This window comes from Theropithecus gelada, chromosome 19, assembly GCF_003255815.1.
Source record: "Theropithecus gelada isolate Dixy chromosome 19, Tgel_1.0, whole genome shotgun sequence".
NCBI lineage: Eukaryota > Metazoa > Chordata > Mammalia > Primates > Cercopithecidae > Theropithecus > Theropithecus gelada.
Genome location: NC_037687.1, coordinates 3,044,529 through 3,062,724, shown reverse-complemented (window position 1 = coordinate 3,062,724; position 18,196 = coordinate 3,044,529). Strand labels below are relative to the sequence as shown.

General features: G+C 59.4%; 2 protein-coding genes across 4 annotated transcripts in view; both read right to left on the bottom strand.

The window, feature by feature from the left end:
• NCLN (nicalin) overlaps positions 1–9,683 on the bottom strand; it is a 25,857-nt gene extending 16,174 nt beyond the window's left edge. For both annotated transcript variants that reach the window (XM_025368298.1, XM_025368299.1), the window contains exons 1-3: positions 9,055–9,683; positions 2,763–2,953; positions 2,061–2,205 (exon numbers count right to left, since the gene is read on the bottom strand). In XM_025368298.1, coding sequence (XP_025224083.1) covers positions 2,061–2,205; positions 2,763–2,953; positions 9,055–9,238 — 520 coding nt within the window. In that variant the 5' untranslated portion in view covers positions 9,239–9,683. The remainder of the gene's footprint in view (positions 1–2,060; positions 2,206–2,762; positions 2,954–9,054) is intronic.
• A 4,999-nt stretch (positions 9,684–14,682) lies between these two features.
• On the bottom strand, positions 14,683–16,271 carry S1PR4 (sphingosine-1-phosphate receptor 4). Of its 2 annotated transcripts, XM_025367833.1 has the most exons (2): positions 16,173–16,223; positions 14,683–16,034 (listed from the first exon to the last, which is right to left on the bottom strand). In XM_025367833.1, exons 1-2 carry the CDS (start codon positions 16,221–16,223, stop codon positions 15,069–15,071), a joined length of 1,017 nt encoding a protein of 338 aa, XP_025223618.1. In that variant the 3' UTR covers positions 14,683–15,068. The 2 variants fall into 2 exon arrangements, with proteins under 2 accessions (XP_025223618.1, XP_025223617.1); XM_025367832.1 differs by having other exon boundaries at positions 14,683–16,271.
• Positions 16,272–18,196: the final 1,925 nt, after the last annotated feature.

Below are 18,196 nucleotides of genomic sequence, written 5' to 3'. Positions count from 1 at the left end.
TTTTTGAGACGGAGTCTCGCTCTGTCGCCCAGGCTGGAGTGCAGTGGCCGGATCTCAGCTCACTGCAAGCTCCACCTCCCGGGTTCACGCCATTCTCCCGCCTCAGCCTCCGAGTAGCTGGGACTACAGGCGCCCGCCACCACGCCCGGCTAGTTTTTTGTATTTTTAGTAGAGACGGGGTTTCACCATGTTAGCCAGGATGGTCTCGATCTCCTGACCTCGTGATCCGCCCGTCTCGGCCTCCCAAAGTGCTGGGATTACAGGCTTGAGCCACCGCGCCCGGCCTATATATATATTTTCAAGTCGGAGTCTCGCACTGTCACCCGGGCTGGAGTGCAATGGTGTGATCTCGGCTCACTGCAACCTCCTCCTCCCAGGTTCAAGGGATCTTCCCACCTCAGCCTCCTGAGCAGCTGAGACTACAGGCGTGCACCACCACACCTGGCTGATTCTTTAAATTTTCTGTAGAGACAGGGGTCTTGCTATATTGCCCAGGCTAATCTTGGACTCCTGGCCTCAATCGATCCTCCTGCCTCAGCCTCCGTAAGTGCTGGGACAACAGGCGTGAGCCACTATGCCCAGCCCTCAACATCATTTTTACCAGCTGCATAATACTCCACCAAGTAGATTCCTCCTTCAAGATGCAGTGAGCCAAGATCGCGCCACTGCACTCCAGCCTGGGCAAAGGGGTGAGACTCCATCTCAAAAAAAAAAAAAAAAAAAGAAAAAGAAGATTCCTCTTTCCTTCTTCTCTAACTGGATACTTAAGTTTTTGCAGAACTATACTCTTCTGTTGCCACAACAAAAATGGCCATTGTCAAGACTTTTAACCTAGACCAGGGGTTGAGAACGGTTTCTGAAAAGGGCCAGATAACACCTTCGGCTTTGCCGGCCGGATGGTCTCTGTTGCAGCTGCAGCAACTCAGCTCTGCTGCTGGGAATGCCACCCTGGACTGTGCATAAATGAACGTGGCTCAGGACCAATAAAACTTTATCGACAAAAACAGGTGGCCCCTGGGCCGGCATTAGCCAACTCTGGGTCTAGAATCTCACTGATCTGGCTGTGTAGGATAAATCTTTCTTTTTTTTTTTTTTCTTTTTTGAGATGGAGTTTTGCTCTTGTTGCTGGAGTGCAATGGCGTGATCTCAGCTCACCACAACCTCTGCCTTCCAGGTTCAAGTGATTTTCCTGCCTCAGCCTCCCAAGTTGCTGGAATTATAGGTGGCCGCCACCATGCCTGGCTAACTTTCTGTATTTTTTTAGTAGAGACAGGGTTTCGCCATGTTGGCCAGGCTGGTTTCGAACTCCTGACCTCAGGTGATCCACCTGCCTCGGCCTCCTTTTTTATAACTTGAAACCACAGCACCAAACGGCTTTTGTTGGGGCTGGGCCAGCACACACCTGCCTGCCATGCCCTGTTCTCTGCCACCCTGGGCTCTGGGGCCTCCCTTCTCAGCCCTGCTACCCCAGTAGCTGACGACTGCCCTGGGCAGGCCCCTCAGCTGCCTCCTCCAGTTCCTCTTTCTCCTCACTCTCCACAGCGGCCACTCCCATCCTTCCCCACCACAGGTCCCACCACAAAGCTGTGGGCTCCTGCTCTGAGCTCGCTGCCAGGGCCCCTGTTCACAGGGCTGGAGGAAAGAAAGGTGTGTGCCCCTTCTCCGTAAGAACACCACGGGCACACCCACACCGCCCACTCGAGATGTGATGCTGAGAATGTCCTCGGCAGGTAGAGAACTGAAGAGATCCCCCATGTCTTTCATAAACCCCGAGGCCCTGAGGATGGGAAAGGCTCCCTTGAGTTCGTGGTTCTGGTCTTTCGTGTGCACAGAGCCAGCAGCTGGGTGGGGGACAGGCGGCTGCAAAAATGCAGAGTCCCAGGTCCCAGCCCGGAGGTGGTAATGCAGCAGGTCCATGCAGGGCCCAGGAACCCCCACTGTTAACCCCGGCGAAGGGATGCCTCACACTGAGGGTGGAAACAGCCCAGGGTGACGGCAGCCCTCGGGATGGGGACGCCTCCCCACGCCCACAGCCTCCATCCCTGCAGCCCGGAACCCACCTTCAGCAGCAGAGGCGGAGCCCTGGGAGGCAGAGGCGGCCTGGGTCTGCTCGTAGATGGACAGCAGGGCCTCGTCCTCCACGGCAAAGTACACGGGGACGATGGTCTCCATGGCCAGCATCTCGGGCTCGATCTCCATGAATTGCTGTGGAGCAGACGCATGCTTAGGGAGCCGCTGGCCTGGCAGGGGTGGCAAGGTAGCAGGGGGCCCAGTGGCTGTCCCTGGAGGGCAGGCAGGTCCTCAGAGCACGGCGTCAACCATAGGACACTCACAGGAAAGCAGGACTTCCCCCCATCCCACCCGCCGCATCTCATCTGCAAAAGCATCTTCACCCAGGGCACCTGCTGGATTCTACCAGCTCCTGTTCACTCAAGGCAGGGTCTCTCGCGCAGCCCTGTGGACCCTGGGGCCAGACCCCTCTCCGGGGTAGGGCCGTCCTGGGCACTGCAGGGTGCTGAGCAGCATCCCGGGCCTCCACCCACTCCACGCCAGGAGCGGCCCTCCCTGAACACCTCCGGTCATCACCCAGCATCCTCTGAAGACAGAATCGCCCCCGGGGAGATCAACGGTGAAGGGGAACAGTCCATCCTACTTTCCAAAGGGCTCAGAGAGGCGAAGCGACCTGCCTAGGCTCACACAGTTGCCTCCGACTCCTGCCCCAGCTCTGGACCCGAGCCGGACGGGGCAGGGCAGACGCTTACCCGGACGACGTCCTGGGGCACGGCGGCCATGGCCCTGGGCAGGATGATGACCACGGCGCCCGCCGACTGCCGCAGGGCCTTCTGGTACTGCTCGTAGGAGAAGTCCAGTAGCCGCATGAGGACACAGCGGCGGCTCAGCACCTCCGCCGCCATTGTGCGCGCCTCCGTGTTCAGCACCGCGTTCCGCGTGCCTGTGGGGACAGGGGAGGGGTCATGAGCCTCAGCAGGTGGCCAGGCCAATGGAAGGGGACAGATCCAGGCCAGGGACCCACCCAGCAGCCCCAGCCCCAGCCCAGAACCTGGAAGACCTCCGACTCGAGAAGCTCCCAGGGTCCCCCCAGCCTGCACCCCGCACACCGGGTGACGGGGGCTGCAAACGTGTGCCAGGCCCATGCCCACGGGCTCAGTGCCACGCTAACCCTGGGACACTCTGGGATTTTCAGACCTCTTGAGAATCTTTGTATTTTGGTTTTGTTCTTGAGACAGGGTCTCACTCTGGTGCCCAGGCTGGAGTGCAGCAGCACAATCTCGGCTCACTGCAGCCTCCATCTCCCAGGTTCAATGGACTCTCCCGCTTCAGCCTCTGGAGTAGCTGGGATTACAGGCGCCTGCCACCATGCCAGGCTAATTTTTGTATTTTTAGTACAGACAGGGTTTTGCCACATTGACCAGGCTGGTCTCGAACTCCTGACCTCAGGTGATTTGCCCGCCTTGGCTCCCCAAAGTGCTGGGATGACAGGCGTGAGCCACCACGCCCAGCCCCTTTGAGAACGTAATGAAAACAGAGCCTCCTCTCCCGGGAGAAACCCACACTTCCCCACCCCCATACCGAAGTCCACGCAGGATCCTAGACCAGGGCTCGGCAAACCTCTTCTGCAACAGACCAGAGAGTGAGTATTTCTGGTCTGTGTCTCGACCACTCAGCTCTAAAACGGCAGGGTGAGTGCGGCCATGTACAACAGGTGGAGCTACGTGCCAATAACACCCTATTACTTAGGCCCAGGGCGGGCCGGATTCGACTCCTGTTACAGGGGGTCCCGGCTGGGGACTGTTCCCCTGAAGCCCGTTCATGGGCCCCAGGTTAAACCCCTGCGCTGAGCCACGAGACCGGAACAGAGCCCCTCTCGGGCTCGCCTGCTCTGGGTCTACCCTACCAGGCCTTGGACATTTAAGCTTTCTAGAAGTCCAGGGGCTGGGCCAGCAGGAGGCTCAGCAGCTGGGGCTGTGGTGTGCCTGGGGCGAGGTGGGGCTTCCCCAGACAGCCGGGCCGTGGCTGAGAGCCTGGGGCTGTCACTCCCTCACGGGCTTCTTCATTCCTGCGGCGGTGGTCCCCGCAGTTGCCGCTCTGGAAACTCACCAGGGCTCTTGGTTTCGCTGCTGCCGTTTGCTTCCTGGGACTGCTCTTCCCTCCTCTCTCAGCAAAACATCCTCCACCCAACAAGACACAGCTCAGGGGTCCCTGCTCTGGGCACCTGAGCTGCACGTGCACCCCCCACTTCCTGCCCCTTCAGCCCTGCAAGTCTCAGCACCGCGACGATCTACATGCTGTCCGCCGGCGATGGCCACCTGAGTGGCCCTGGAAGGACCCTGGAGAGCTCCGGCCCCTCTAAAGGGGCCACCCGTGTTCAGCTGGGACACGGGCCTCAGTGGGCCACACGGGAAGCCGGAAATCCCGATTCTTACGTCACCTCGCCCAAATGTTAAAAGACAAGCAATGATCTAAAACGTCTCAGTGCCGCACAGGCCAACCCGACACCACGCAAAGCACAGAAGCAGACCTGACGCAGGTGGGCCGGGTGCGGGCCTGACATGGGGGGCCAGGGGCGGGCCAGCGGGGCCTCCCATGTGAGACCCATGCAGGAAGCACTCAAAATCCCGATGCCCAGAGCCAACTCCGGTGTCCCCGTGGGAGCCAGCCCCACTCTGAAGGTGGATGCTGGGGGACCCTCATTCTCTCATCTCCCCACAGACGCAGCTCTTCCCGGGGCCTGCGCTGAGCCTTGGGCTTGAGGCTGGGGCATGCATAAGTCCCCAGCTCTGCTGTCCAGCAACATGCTGTCAGGGAAGCGGCGGGAGGGAAGCAGCCTGCTCCAACAGGGCGTCCGATGGGCTGAGCTGGGTGTGGGGGGTGGACACGGAAGGGACACAGATCCCAGGTGGGAATGGGCGGGGTCGCGGGTGCAGCACAAGGAGGTGGGCACAGAGAACCAACTCCAAGGCCTGGGATAGAGGAGCCACAGGGGGCCACGCCCCCAGGCCGGGCAGCCTCACCCCTGTTCCCCTCTGAGCCTGATGTCACCAGGCCTGCTGGGAGCCTTTCCTCTTCCCCTGGGAAGCCCCTCAGGGAGGTGGCAGCAAAGACCTTGAGGGAGTCCTTGGGGCTCCTGCAGTGCTGGGAGCACCCCTCCCCTGCACCCCACCTGTCCCCACGTGTCCTGGCCTCCCAGGGGTGGCTCGAATGCCACCTCTTTGGGGCCAGGGGATGAGGCCCACTGGCAGGCACCCCACTGTTCTCTGGGCCTCGAGCTCCTACAAGTGGGACACAGGACACGCTTTAGGGAGCGAGTGAAGCCGGAGAAGGGAAGGAGCAGCGGCAAGTCAAAGGAATGGGGGTGGACGCCAGCACCCTGAGCTCCCTGAAGGCCACGGCCTCCCCTTTAGGATGAAACCCCGCCCATCTAGGCCCCGCCGCGTGTCAGCACCAGCCAAGGCCATGCTGCCCTCCAGATCCCAGCCTCTGCTCGCTTGGGGCCCAATGGCAAGGGCTCTCTGTGACCAAGGCCCATCTCCCCAGGAGCAGAGATGGCCTTGGGTGGCCCCAGCCTCCCTCAAGGGCCAGGGTTGGGCCAGGTGGCCACAACCTAGTGTGGACGCGGCCCTCTGTGGAGGTGAAACCAGCACCAACTCCCTCAGACCTGCGTCTGAATGGGCAGAGGCCACTTGTGGTGGACGCCATGGAGGGCACCGGGCATCCGGAGAAAGGTCACCAGTTCGCATGACAGGACTGGACCTGAACAGTGGCCTGGGCCCCTATCTATCTATCAAGGGCCAGACGGCCAACCTTTCCCCTCTCAGGCCACAGGGCTCTGGCACAACCACTGAGCTCAGCTGTTTCTGCGTGAAAGCAGCCAGAGACAAGATGCCAATGGACGGACATGACTGCATGCCAATAAAACTTTATTAACAACAACAGGGGGAGGGCCAGACGTGACCTACAGGCTGCAGTTAGCTGGCTGCCAGATGAAACAGTTCTGGCAAGTCTGACGGACCTGACGGATCCTGGGAGCTGGGCACTCCAAGGGGTGCTAAGGTTCCCACCTCACATGGGCCGTGAGCTCAACGAGCCCCACCTGCTGTGAACGGCAGCAGAGCCAAGAAAGCCTTCACCCAGCAGGGCCAGAGTCCACTCACAGGAGAGGGGCGCTGCGCACCTGGCCAATGAGACCCAGATCACACCCAAACACAAAGGGCACCGCCCCACCCTGCGTCTCTCAACAGCAGCAGGAAGGAAGCTGGGAAAGGAATCCCCAGCGAGTAAGGGTTGCAGCTCCTCCCGGTGGGGGGCCCAGGGGTGAAAGCACACCAGGAAGATGGTGGTGGAGGGTGGCCTCAAACGCAGCACGCTGGGGCATCTCAAGGGCCTGTCCTCACGAGGGCTCTCATCCAAACCACCCCCAGTCTCTCAGGGGCGGCCACAGCGACACAGAGAGGTGTGCTGGCCGGGCCTTGCCTACCCTGTGAGAGCTGGGCTGTGCTTCCCAGGGCACAGATGAGGAGCACGAGGCTGAGGCAGGGCGGCTGCCCCACGGGCTCCTCCACTCACCCCTAGAGCCCACGGACCAGCTGGGCGAATGCCAGATACAGAGAAAGCTGGGCCCAGCTTCCTCACCAGGAGAAAGAAAAGCTGGGGGCCAGGGAGGAGGGTACAGAGGAGAAGAGGCCAATGAAAAGGAAGACTCGGAAGAAAACCCAGGATTGTGGGCAAAGGCCCCAGGGAAGCGAGGAAAGAAAGGACTACAGGGGAAAGGGAGGGAGGCGCCGCCAAAAAGGGGCCGAGAGAAACGGGGAAGGAAATGGGGTGAACGTCAGGAGGCTGCGGAGAACAGGAGGCCACACAAGGAAATGGAAGGGACTCCAAGAGGCTGGAGAGGGGGTCCGTCCCGCTGCGGAATGGCAGGACACCTGCTCACTCAACAGCCAACATGCATTCCCTGGGTGGGCGTGCGGGGAGAGAAAGGGGGCCCAGACCCACCCAGGGACAGTGTAGGAGCCACTGGATCCCACCTGCCCGGGGGTGCTGGAGGGAGGCCAGGTAAGCTGGGGGCCCAGGCAGGAGACGCCAGGAGCGTGAACAGGGCCTCAGAAGGGCCTGGAGAAACAGGGTATCTCGAGCTCTAGGAGTGGGATCTTTGGAATATAGACTACCCTGGAAACCCCACGGGAACTGCTACGAGAGCCGCAGCCACGTGTGTCTACTTGGGTTTATCACCCTTAAGCAGCACTGGAAATTCTGCTCCTTAGTTGCACAGGCCACGTTTCGGGGGCTCAGCAGCCTCCTGTGGCTGTTGGCTCCTGTGCCAGGCAGTAAAGACGCAGGCGGTTCTACAGGATGGTGCAGATCAGGACCCTTCCCCCGGGAAAATCCCAACCAGCGTGGAAAAACGCGGTCATTGCATTAGGAGCCCCTGGCCTTCCACTCCAGCCCCTCCAGAGCCTGGGGCCTTGGGTTTACACCACCACTCTGGTCCAAGGGCGCTTCCCCTGGACACCGTGGACATTAGGACCGGACCGTTCTCTGGGGTGGGACCGTCCTGGGCACTACAGGGAGTTGAGCGGCGTCCCTGGCCTCCACTCACTCCATACCAGGAGCACCCGCAGTCGTGACAACCACAGATGTCCCCAAACATCGCCCAGCGTCCCCTGGGTTGACAACAATGGCTCTAAATGAAAACATCGTAACTCTGGGGCAAAACGGGACCTAAGGCCAAAGTCTGGTTCCATCTCCAGAGATGGGCTCCCCAAGGGCTGCAGAGGCTGGGGTCCCCGCACCTCAGGGTGAGTCTGAGATGTGACGAGAGGACCAGTCCAGGAGAATCTGAGCTCGGAACTCAGGGGGCCAGGAGAACATGTGGACGGGACTCCTTTACAGGAGAGGCCAGGCCTTGACTTCCAGGGACCTGAGGGGCCAGGCTGAAAAGATAAACCAGGGACCAGAAGGTTCTGGAATGCCAGGGACAGCTATAGCCAGGAAAAGACAAGGGAATGTGGAATGGTCTGGACACTGGGGTCAGGGCCACGAGAGGGGGTGGGGCTGTTGAGTAGGAGACCTGCAGAATCCAAGGACAAGGGGGTCTGCGGGTGCGAATTTGGAAGGGGATGAGGAAATCCTGGAAAGATGGAACAAGTGGGGTTCTGAGAAGCGGGGGTGAGGAGGCTGAGCTGAGGGGGTGGGTGTGCATCAAAGGCGTGACAGAAAGAGGGTCAAAGGGAACCCCAGGCGAGTGGACTGAACTGGGGACGTGAGAGGAGGCCAGGGAAGCTGGGCTACCAGATTCTGAAACCTGACTCACGAACTGGGACCTGAGAGCGTCAGGTGTCTGGGGAGAAATGGACCCTTGACGTGGGGACCGGTGACCAGAGCGAGAACACTCAGAGCGGGGTTGAATTTGGGCACTGGACAAAATGCACTTGGCACCCAGGGCCGTGGGAGGGAGTGGGGAATGCTGGACCACCGGGTCGGATGGTTCAGCCTGACAGAAATCAGTGTGAGGACCTTCAACTCCAAACGCAGTCAGCTAAAGGCGGGAGGCCTGGGAACACGGACGCGACCCAGGGGATCCGCAGACCAATCAGATGGTCTCCAGAACAAGGGCCCTGGGCGCTGGAGGTCAGGACGGGAGCATCTGCTCAAGTGAGCCCGGACCGGGAAGCCGAGGGGGCCGAGGGGGCCCAGGAGGGAGAAATTCGGCAAGGCAGGTAGACGCAGGCCCGGCTGGGGACAGGAGAGAGGGGACCTGGTGCTCCAGGGGCGCGAGACGCTTGGCCCGGCCACGAGTTCTGGGGCAGGGAGCCCCGGGCAGGGGCCGGGGACTGTGGGAGCGAGCGCGGGAGTTTCCTGGGCGCTGGGCAAGGAAAGCCGGGGTTCCAGGGCGTCAGGGCTCTGCCTCGCCTGGGGCCTGAGCATGAGTCGGCCGGCCCAGGCTGGAGCTAGGTATCGGCCTGGGGCTGGCCGGGCCGGAGTGGCGTGGCCGGGAAGCCCGGGGAGCCCCGAGGGTGGGCCGGGGACACGCACCGTAGGGCTGGCCCTGCAGGTCGTACTGCTGCATGCGGTACACGGTGAACTCGTGCGCGGCGTCGGCGGCGGGCAGCGGCGGCGCCACCAGCAGTAGCACGGCGGGCAGGAAGACGATGAAGCCAAGCGGCAGGCACGACGCCTTCAGCATGTTCTCCAGCACCTCGCCCGCTTCCTCCAGCATCCTGGCCGGCGGCGGGGCCGCGCGGGGCGGCAGCGGGGACGGGACGGCGGCGGCGGCAGCTCCCGTGGACTCACCTCGGCATGGGTAGCCGCCGGGGTCCTGCGGGCGCCGCGCCGGGCAGCCCGCACTAGCACTGAGGTCCTGCGGGCATCGCCGCGAACCGCCCCGCCAGCCGCGCTGCCTGTCGGAAATTGTAGTCCATCCGGCGCTCGAGGAGCCCCATGGGAGTTGTAGGCCCACTCTGAGACTCCCGGAGGATGCAGCAGGCTGTTCGGCTAATACTGCTGAGGTTTCACATAAACTCCAAGTCAAAAATGCAATAAAATGCTTTTAAAAACCATTTCGCGATATCACTATCTTAACCCTGTCTTTGGCGTAGGGGGAATTGGGGTGAGGGGCGAAAGGTGCGTACAGGACGTAACCTTCCGACCTGGAAGGAAGTTGGGGCTAAGGGAAAAGGAAGTGCCTTCTGGCGCGCTAGGTCTTCTGGGAGTTATAGTCCCATCAAACAAATACAAACGGTCACGGGAACTGTAGTCTTCCTGGCAGAAATTGCTGAGAAAAACAAAAATCACTTAGGACTCCCAAGGATGTAGATGTCAAACTCCACGAGGGCAAAGACTTTTGTCTGTTTTGTGCATATGATGTATCCTCGGCACCTAGCACAAGACCTGGCGCACGGCGGGTGGCCTATACCATTTTTGAATGAATGAATGAAAAATAAAAAGTCATGATAGTCAGTTCCTAAGGGAGGCCGCAGTGGGTTGTGGGACTTGTAGTCTGGAGCCCGTGGTTTGTGCAGGGATCCGTGGCAGGTGTTTATATTTATCTTTATTTATATTTGGGGCATACTTACACTAAAAAAGTATTTGTTACTCATCAGAAATTTAAAGTTAATTTCTGGGTGTTCCATGTTGGTCTTTTTCTAAGCTGCCAACCCTGAGAACCCAGTGTCTCAGGGCGAGAAGTAGCTAAGGAACGTCCCTTTGTACAGATCGGCAGACTGAGCCCCAGGGTGCAGCAGACAGTAGCTCTGGCTCTCAGCACATTATCATCCCAGACTCGGTACAGCTGCCTAAGGAGTCAGGGTTTCCTTTCTGTCCCAAGTGAGAAGTGGCATTTGTGCTGATTAAGAGCCTGGGCTCAAATCCCAACTCCTCCGTTTCCCAGCTGTGTGGCTTTAGGCAAGTCGCTTTGCCTCTCAGAGCCTCCGTTTCCTCACATGTAATGATAAAGAATCAAGCACTCTCCCCTCTAGCACCGTGTGAGGATTCTGTTTATTTATTTATTTATTTATTTATTTATTTATTTATTTTTGAGATGTAGTCTCTGTCACCAGGCTGGAGCGCAGTGGCTCGATCTCAGCTCACTGCAACCTCCGCCTTCCGGGTTCAAGCGATTCCTGTGCCTCAGCCTCCTGAGTAGCTGCAGATTACAGGTGTGGGCTGCTGCGCCCGGCTGGAAAGGGAGTTTCTGAGCGTGCTGCTGGATCACTGAGCACCTACTGTGTGCCAGGCCGTGTGGTGGGTGCTGGGGACACAGCCAGGACCCCAGCAAAGTCACGATATCCACCAACACGGAGCTCGAAGTCCGAAGGAGGAGATGGATTGTGTGACTGGGGCGATGGGAACTGGGATAGAGGACACACAGGCAGCTGGGGGAAGCCCAGAGGAGGCCTAGGGAGGAGAGGAAATCAGGGAGGCTTCCTGGAGGAGGTGACACTTAAGCTGAAACTCAAAAGATGAGCAGGGGCAGTCAAGTGAAGAACGAGGGGAAGCTGTGCCCAGTAACATCAGAGCTGTCATGCAGGGAACGCAGGTAGCTGTGGGAGCCTAGAGGAGACCTAGGGAGGAGGAGAAATCAAAGAAGGTTTCCTGGAGGAGGTGACACTAAAACTAAGGTACAAAGAATGAGCAGGCAGAAGTTGAGTGATGAATGAGGGTAGGTGCATGCTAACAAGGCCACTCTATCAGGGGCAACAAAGGTTAAGCAAAAAGCCCCCAGATGGGAAGGACCAAGAAATAATTCAGCTCAGCCAAAGCAGGGCAGAGGGGGCAACAGGGTCAGCCAATACGGGACCAGAAGGCAGACAGAGAGCTCTGGGCCTGCCCAGACTCCACTCATTCCAAATTCCACCAACACCCCACCTTGCCTGCTGTGGTCCCCACCACACACACAGAGAACAGGAATGAGGAAAAGAGAAGAACTACCCTGGCTCCTCATGCCTGCAGAGGGGTGTTTGGGACTTCACTGGTGAAATGGCCGGCCACAGTTCCATCTGTCTGCAATTGGCCAGCCATAGTAGCTCATGCCTGTAGTCCTAACACTTTGGGAGGCTGAGGCAGGATGATCACTTGAGCCCAGGAGATCCAGACCAGTCTGGGAAACATAGCAAGACCCTGTCCCTCTCTCTCTCTTTTTTTTTTTTTTTTTTTTTGAGATGGAGTCTTGCTGTGTCACTCAGACTGAAGTGCAGTGGCACAAACTCGGCTCACTGCAACCTCCGCCTCCCAGGTTCAAGCGATTCTCCTGCCTCAGCCCCCCAAGTAGCTGGGATTACAGGCATGCACCACCACACCTGGCTAATTTTTGTATTTTTAGCAGAGATGGGGTTTCACCATGTTGGCCAGGCTGGTCTCAAACTCCTGACCTCAGGTGATCCACCTGCCTCGGCCTCCCAAAGTGCAGGGATTGCAGGGGTGAGCCACGGCGCCCAGCCCCATCTCTACAAAAAATATAAAAATTAGCCAGGTGCAGTGGTGTGCACCTGTACTTGCAGCTACTCGGAAACCCAAGGCAGAAGGATCACTTGAGCCTGGGAGACTAAGGCTGCAGTGAGCTATGATCATACCACTGCGCTCCAGCCTGGGCGACAGAGCAAGACCCTGTCTCTAAAATAGAAAAGAAAATAAAGAACTGTCCCCTCAAAATCTACATGATCACATCATGACCCCCAGGACCTCAGCATAGGATGTTATTTGGAAGATAGGGTTGTGGCAGATGGCATTAGTTAAGATGAGGTCACACTGGAGCAGGGTGGGCCCTTAATCCCATATGACTGGTGGCCCTAGAAAAATGGGGAAATTGGCCGGGCGTGGTGCTCACGCCTGTAATCCCAGCACTTTGGGAGGCTGAGGCAGGCAGATCAGCTGAGTCAGGAGTCCGAGACCAGCCTGGCCAACATGGCAAAACCCCATCTCCACTAAAAATACAAAAACTAGCCAGGCATGGTGGTACCTGCCTGTAATCCCAGCTCCTCGGGAGGCTGAGGCAGGAGAATCACTTGAACCCGGGAGGTGGAGGTTGTGGTGAGCTGAGATTGCGCCACTGCACTCCAGCCTGGGCGACAGAGTGAGAGTCCATCTCAAATAATAATAATAATAATACATAAATAAATAAATAAATTTAAAAATAGGAAAATGAGCCGGGCTTGGTGGTGGACTCCTGTAGTCTCAGCTAGTCAGAAGGCTGAGGTGGGAGGATCACTTGAGCCCAGGAGTTTGAGACCAGCCTGGGCAACTTAATGAGACCCTCGTCTCTTAAAATAAAAAAGGTTGAAGGAGCTGGGGGAGTTTGGACACAGACCCAGGGAGGACACCTCGTGGAGATGGAGGCAGAGATGGGGGTGATGCTTCTCCAAGCCAAGGAACATCAAGGATGCATGCCACCAGCAGGACCTAGGAGAGGCCTGGGCAGATCCCCGTCAGCCTCAGGAGGACCCAGCCCTACTCACACCTTCATCTCAGACTTCCGGCTCCTAGAATTATGACAGCAGAAATGTCTGCTTTTCAAGCGTCCCCATCTATGAGACTGTCATGGCTGCCCTAGCAAATCGATACACTGACAGACTAAATTTTTACCTTTCATTTCATTTCTTTTTCTTTCTTTTGGTTTTGTTTTTGTTTTGTTTTTTGAGACAGAGTCTCACTTTGTCACCTAGGCTGGAGTGCAGTGGCGCAATCTTGGCCTACTGCAACCTCCGCCCTCCAAGTTCAAGCGATTCTCCTGCCTCAGCCTCCCGAGTAGCTGGGATTACAGGCGCCTGCCACCGCACCCAGCTTATTTTTTGTATTTTTAGTAGAGACAGGGTTTCGCCATCTTGGCCAGGCTGGTCTTGAACTCCTGACCTCGTGATCCACCCGCCTCGCCCTCCCAAAGTGCTGCGATTAAAGGCGTGAGCCACCATGCCCAGCCTAACTTTCATTTAATTTCAATGAATTTTCTTTCTTTTTTATTTTATTTTATTTTTTAGAGACAGGGTCTCTGTCACCTAGGCTGGAGGGCAGTAGCACGATCACGGCTCCCTGCAGCCTCGACCTCCTGGGCTCAAGTGATCCTCCCACCTCAGCCTCTCGAGTAGCTGGAACCACAGGCGCGCACCACCATGCTCGGCTAATTTTTTTAATTTTGGAGGATTTTTTTGTAGAGATGTGGTTTCACCATGTTGCCCAGGCTGGTCTCGAACTCCTGCGTTCAAGCAATCCTCCTGTCTCAGCCTCCCAAAGTGCTGTGATTACAGGCATGAGCCACCATGCCCAGCAAGTTCCATGAATTTTTAATAGCCATGTATGCCTCATGGCTGCTGTATTCGTGGGTAAATGGCCCCTACACACCGCATTCCCCATCGTGCAGTGGAGAAATCATGACTTAAAGCAGAGCCCAGGAGGCGGGTGGGGTGAATTCTGACTGCCTCTGTCCAGACACTGGACTGGACGGGGCTGGCTTGGTCCTGGGAGGCGGTGGGCGAGAACTGTCTCTGAGCTGCAAGTGCTGGAGTGGAGGCTTCCGGATTCACATCTGCACTGAAACTGCAGCTACCCACCCCATGGGGCTACTGAAATACAAACAGATTCAAATTCAACACAACCTACACTGCGAAATTCAGTTCTCTGCTTGCACCGTAGCCCCGTGGGGCTGGTGTCTCCCGTACTGAATGGTGTGGAGCTGGCACGTCTCCCCTGGAGTTTCACGGGACACACAGCCGTCAGCCTCTGTGGCTGGTGCTGAGTGCGAACCGGCAACCTTGTGCTTCGGCTTCAGTGATTAAACCATTTTACAGACCGGGAAAGCTGAGGCCGTTGGTGCTGAAGGGGATGTGAGGGAAGATCCCCCAGGCCAGGAAGCCAAGGCGGCCGCCTCTGCCGGCCCCCAGACTGGGTTCCCAAAAGATGCAGAGGCCAGAGCCGGTGCATGGGCCCTGCCGTTTCTAAAGGGGAAGTGAACAAGAAGAGGCGGGGTTAACTGTCACTGTAACCCCCACTTCCTGCAACGCCCAGAGGTTGTTCACACACGCACACTCTCCACCCTCACAGCCACGCCTTCAGGGTGCTGGCCCGTGGCCCTCTCTAGCCAAGACACACCTAGCTGCCCCCAGATCCACAGCCCCCCTGAGCCACGGTCCGCGCACATGCACACACCGGGGAATAAGAGGCTGCAACATCACATACCATGATCGAACTTCAATGTTGCCAGGGCATGCATCCCACAGTCCGCCCCGAGCAGCCTGGGAGCCCTACGGAGGCCCAGAGAGGGGCCGGGACTTCCCAAGAATCACACAGAAGCGGGGGTGTGGGGAACCCCCTCGCCCCCACACCAGGGCACTCTCTGCTCCTACAGGGAGGTGGGGCGGTTGCCTCCTTGTCCACGGTGACCACGGGAAGTCCATTTGGCGTCAGAAGGCCCAAGAGGCCACCGGGAAGACCACGGGGGCCTGTCCCGTTCTCCGCTCCCCATCCAAGCGAGGCTCCGTGTACACGGCTTCCTGCACCCCAGGAGGGCCCGCCTGGCACGTACCCGGCGGCTGCACCGTCCGCACACAAGGCTGCAAGTCTCAGATGCTCCGCACGCTGGAGATGCTGGACAGGGGCTCCCGCATCCGAAAGCTGAGTGACCGGGAGCCTCGAAAGCTGTCCCTCGGCCTCAGAGAGCTGTCGGTGGTGGAAGTTCCAGAGTGAGCCTCGACGGCCCGGGCCAGGCAGTCCCCGGGACCTCGCACGCCCAACCGGAGACACCCGCAGCAGAGGAAGCCGAGCACGGCTCTGCACACCTCCCTGCTGCGGAACGAGTAGATGATGGGGTTGACCGCCGAGTTGAGGACGGCCAGGGCCAGGATCCAGTCCATGCCCCGCAGGTACTCCTGGGCCCAGAGATTGGAGCCAAAGACGTCGGCCAGCAGCAGCCCGAAGAGCGGACCCCAGCACACCAGGAAGGCCAGCAGGATCATCAGCACCGTCTTCAGCAGGCGGCGGGCCTTGCGGCGGGCAGCCGGGCGTGGGGCCTTCTGCCCACTGGCCTGCACCAGGCGGAAGATGGCCCCGTAGAGGCCCATGATGGTAGCCAGGACGCTGGCGAAGATCACCAGGCAGAAGAGGATGTAGCGCTTGGAGTAGAGGGGCAGAAGGCTGGAGCAGCGGTCAAAGGCGCACAGGCAGTTCCAGCCCAGCAAAGGCAGCATTCCCAGCAACGTGGCCAGCAGCCAGCAGAGGCCGATGAAGCTGTAGACGCGGCCAGTCTTGGTGGCCCCACTCTCGGCCACCGGCCGCACCATGGTGGCAAAGCGCTCCCCGGCGGTGAACAGCAGGCTGAAGGTGGAGGCGGCCAGGGCGGTGAAGAGCAGGCCCTCCCGTAGGAACCACTGGGCGGGCGCCAGGCGGAAGGTGCGGGCCCCCGACAGCAGCACGTTGGCCAGGTAGGCCGCGCCCGTGAGCAGGTCGCTCAGCGTGATGTTCACCAGGCAATAGTAGACCCAGCGTCGCGACCGCATGTGGCTCGTGATGGCCGCCAGCACCAGCAAGTTCTCCAGCACCACCAGGCAGCTGGCGGCCACCGACAGCCCCCGCAGGGCCCCAAGGCCACCGTCCTCCGGCCCCCCACGCCCGGCCAGCCGGCCCGAGTGGTTGTAGTGCATCACGATGAGCCGGCTGTGCCCGCCGGCCGCCAGCTGTTGGCAGGACTCGGGGGCCACCGGGGTCCCCGTGGCATTCATGGCCTCCCCCGGGGGCTGACTGAGGCCCCGAGGCAGGGTGGAGCCGCCCGACTTACTGGTCTTGGTTTCCTGTTATTTGAAATTTCCTGTTATGTTCAAGGTACCCTCCAGGGTGGAGGTAAGGCCGAGGACAGGGAGGGGCACCCCAACGGTCGGCCCCCACCCAGGATCCTGGAGCCAACCTGCTGGGGCCGCCCCAGCTGTGAGACCCCCCCACCCCGACCTCTACCCCGGCTGCCCTCTTCCTGTCCTCGAAAGCCAGAGACCCGCAGGGAGCCCCAGAGCTGTCAGTCACAGAGGGGAAATGGGTCTCCACTCAGGATGGGCCACCCCTCTGCAGCCGGACGACTCCTCCCCACCAGCCCTGATCACCCCTGAGACTCGTCTGCTCCACTGAGGTCTCCCCAGATGCTCCAAGCAGGCTCAGCACACAGCAGGTGCTTAATAAATGTCAAGTGCCTACATGGCCTCGAGCACCGACTCATCCGACTTGATCCCCTCAACAGGGCCTGATGCATTATACACTATCGGCCCTGATGCGTTACAGAAGGGGAAACTGAGGCCCAGAGAGCCCGATGCATTACAGAAGGGGAAACTGAGGCCCAGAGAGCCCGATGCGTTACAGAAGGGGAAACTGAGGCCCAGGGAGCCCGATGCGTTACAGAAGGGGAAACTGAGGCCCAGGGAGCCCGATGCGTTACAGAAGGGGAAACTGGGGCCCAGAGAGCCCGATGCGTTACAGAAGGGGAAACTGAGGCCCAGGGAGCCCAATGCGTTACAGAAGGAGAAACTGAGGCCGAGAGAGCCTGACGCGTTACAGAAGGGGAAACTGAGGCCCAGGGAAACTGAGGCCCAGGGAGCATGATGCATCACAGGAGGGGAAACTGAGGCCCAGAGAGCCTGACGCGTTACAGGAGAGGAAACTGAGGCCCAGAGAGCCTGATGCTTTACAGAAGGGGAAACTGAGGCCAAGACAGCCTGATGCGTTACAGAAGGGGAAACTGAGGCCCAGGGAGCCTGATGCATCACAGGAGGGGAAACTGAGGCCCAGAGAGGTGGCCCGAGGCCCACTTTCCGCCCATGGGAGGACATGCACCTCCAGGGAGAGGGAGCCCCAGGGACAAGCTGGTAGGGTCTCAGGGCCAGGCCCCCACTTTGGGATTCATGGTTGCCTCTCCTGCCCCTGAGCTCACCCTGCTGGGAGCAGAGCTGCCAGCCCCCAGGGCAGCCCCCACCTGGGTTGAGGTGCGTAGGAAAAGTAGGGACTTACTGGCCCCGCCCCCATGGCCTTGCTGAAGCCGGCTCACCGTGACTCAGCCTGAGGTGAGGTGGCTGTGGGTCTAAGTGGAGACACACCCTGACTCGGTGTCTGAGGGAGGAGGCAGGCTCTGCCCCGCGTCTGAAGGGGGAGGCTTGGACCTACCTGGGGTCTGAGAGGGGAGGGTTGGCCTTGCCCTGGGGTCTGACCGGGAGACTCAAACCTGCCCTGGAGGCTGAGGGGGAGGCATGTCCCTGTCCTGGGTCTGAGCAGGGAGGTGAGGTCCTGCCCTGTGGTCTGAGGGGGAGACACAGCCTGCCCTGGGTCTGAGCGGGGAGGCTTGGACCTGCCTGGGGTCTGAAGCGGGGAGGCAGGCCCTGCCTTGGGGTCTGAGGGGAGAGGTGAGGCCCTGTTCTGGGGTCTAAGGGAGGAGACAAGACCCCACCCTGAGGTCTGAGTGGGGATGCACGGCCTTGCCCTGGGGTCTGAGGGGGGAGGGTTGTCCTTACCCTGGGGTCTGAGGAGGGAGGCTCAGCCTTGCCCTGGGATCTGAGGCATGTAGGGGCTTGGACATCATCTGTCATGGATGGACTGTGGGGTCTCTGCTCTCCAGCTCCCCCAGTGTCTGTGACCCCCCACTCATCCTCATCCAGAAGGCCCTGGGGTGTAGGGTGGTTTGGGAAATAATGCAGGCCCCAGAAGTGTGAGCAGGATC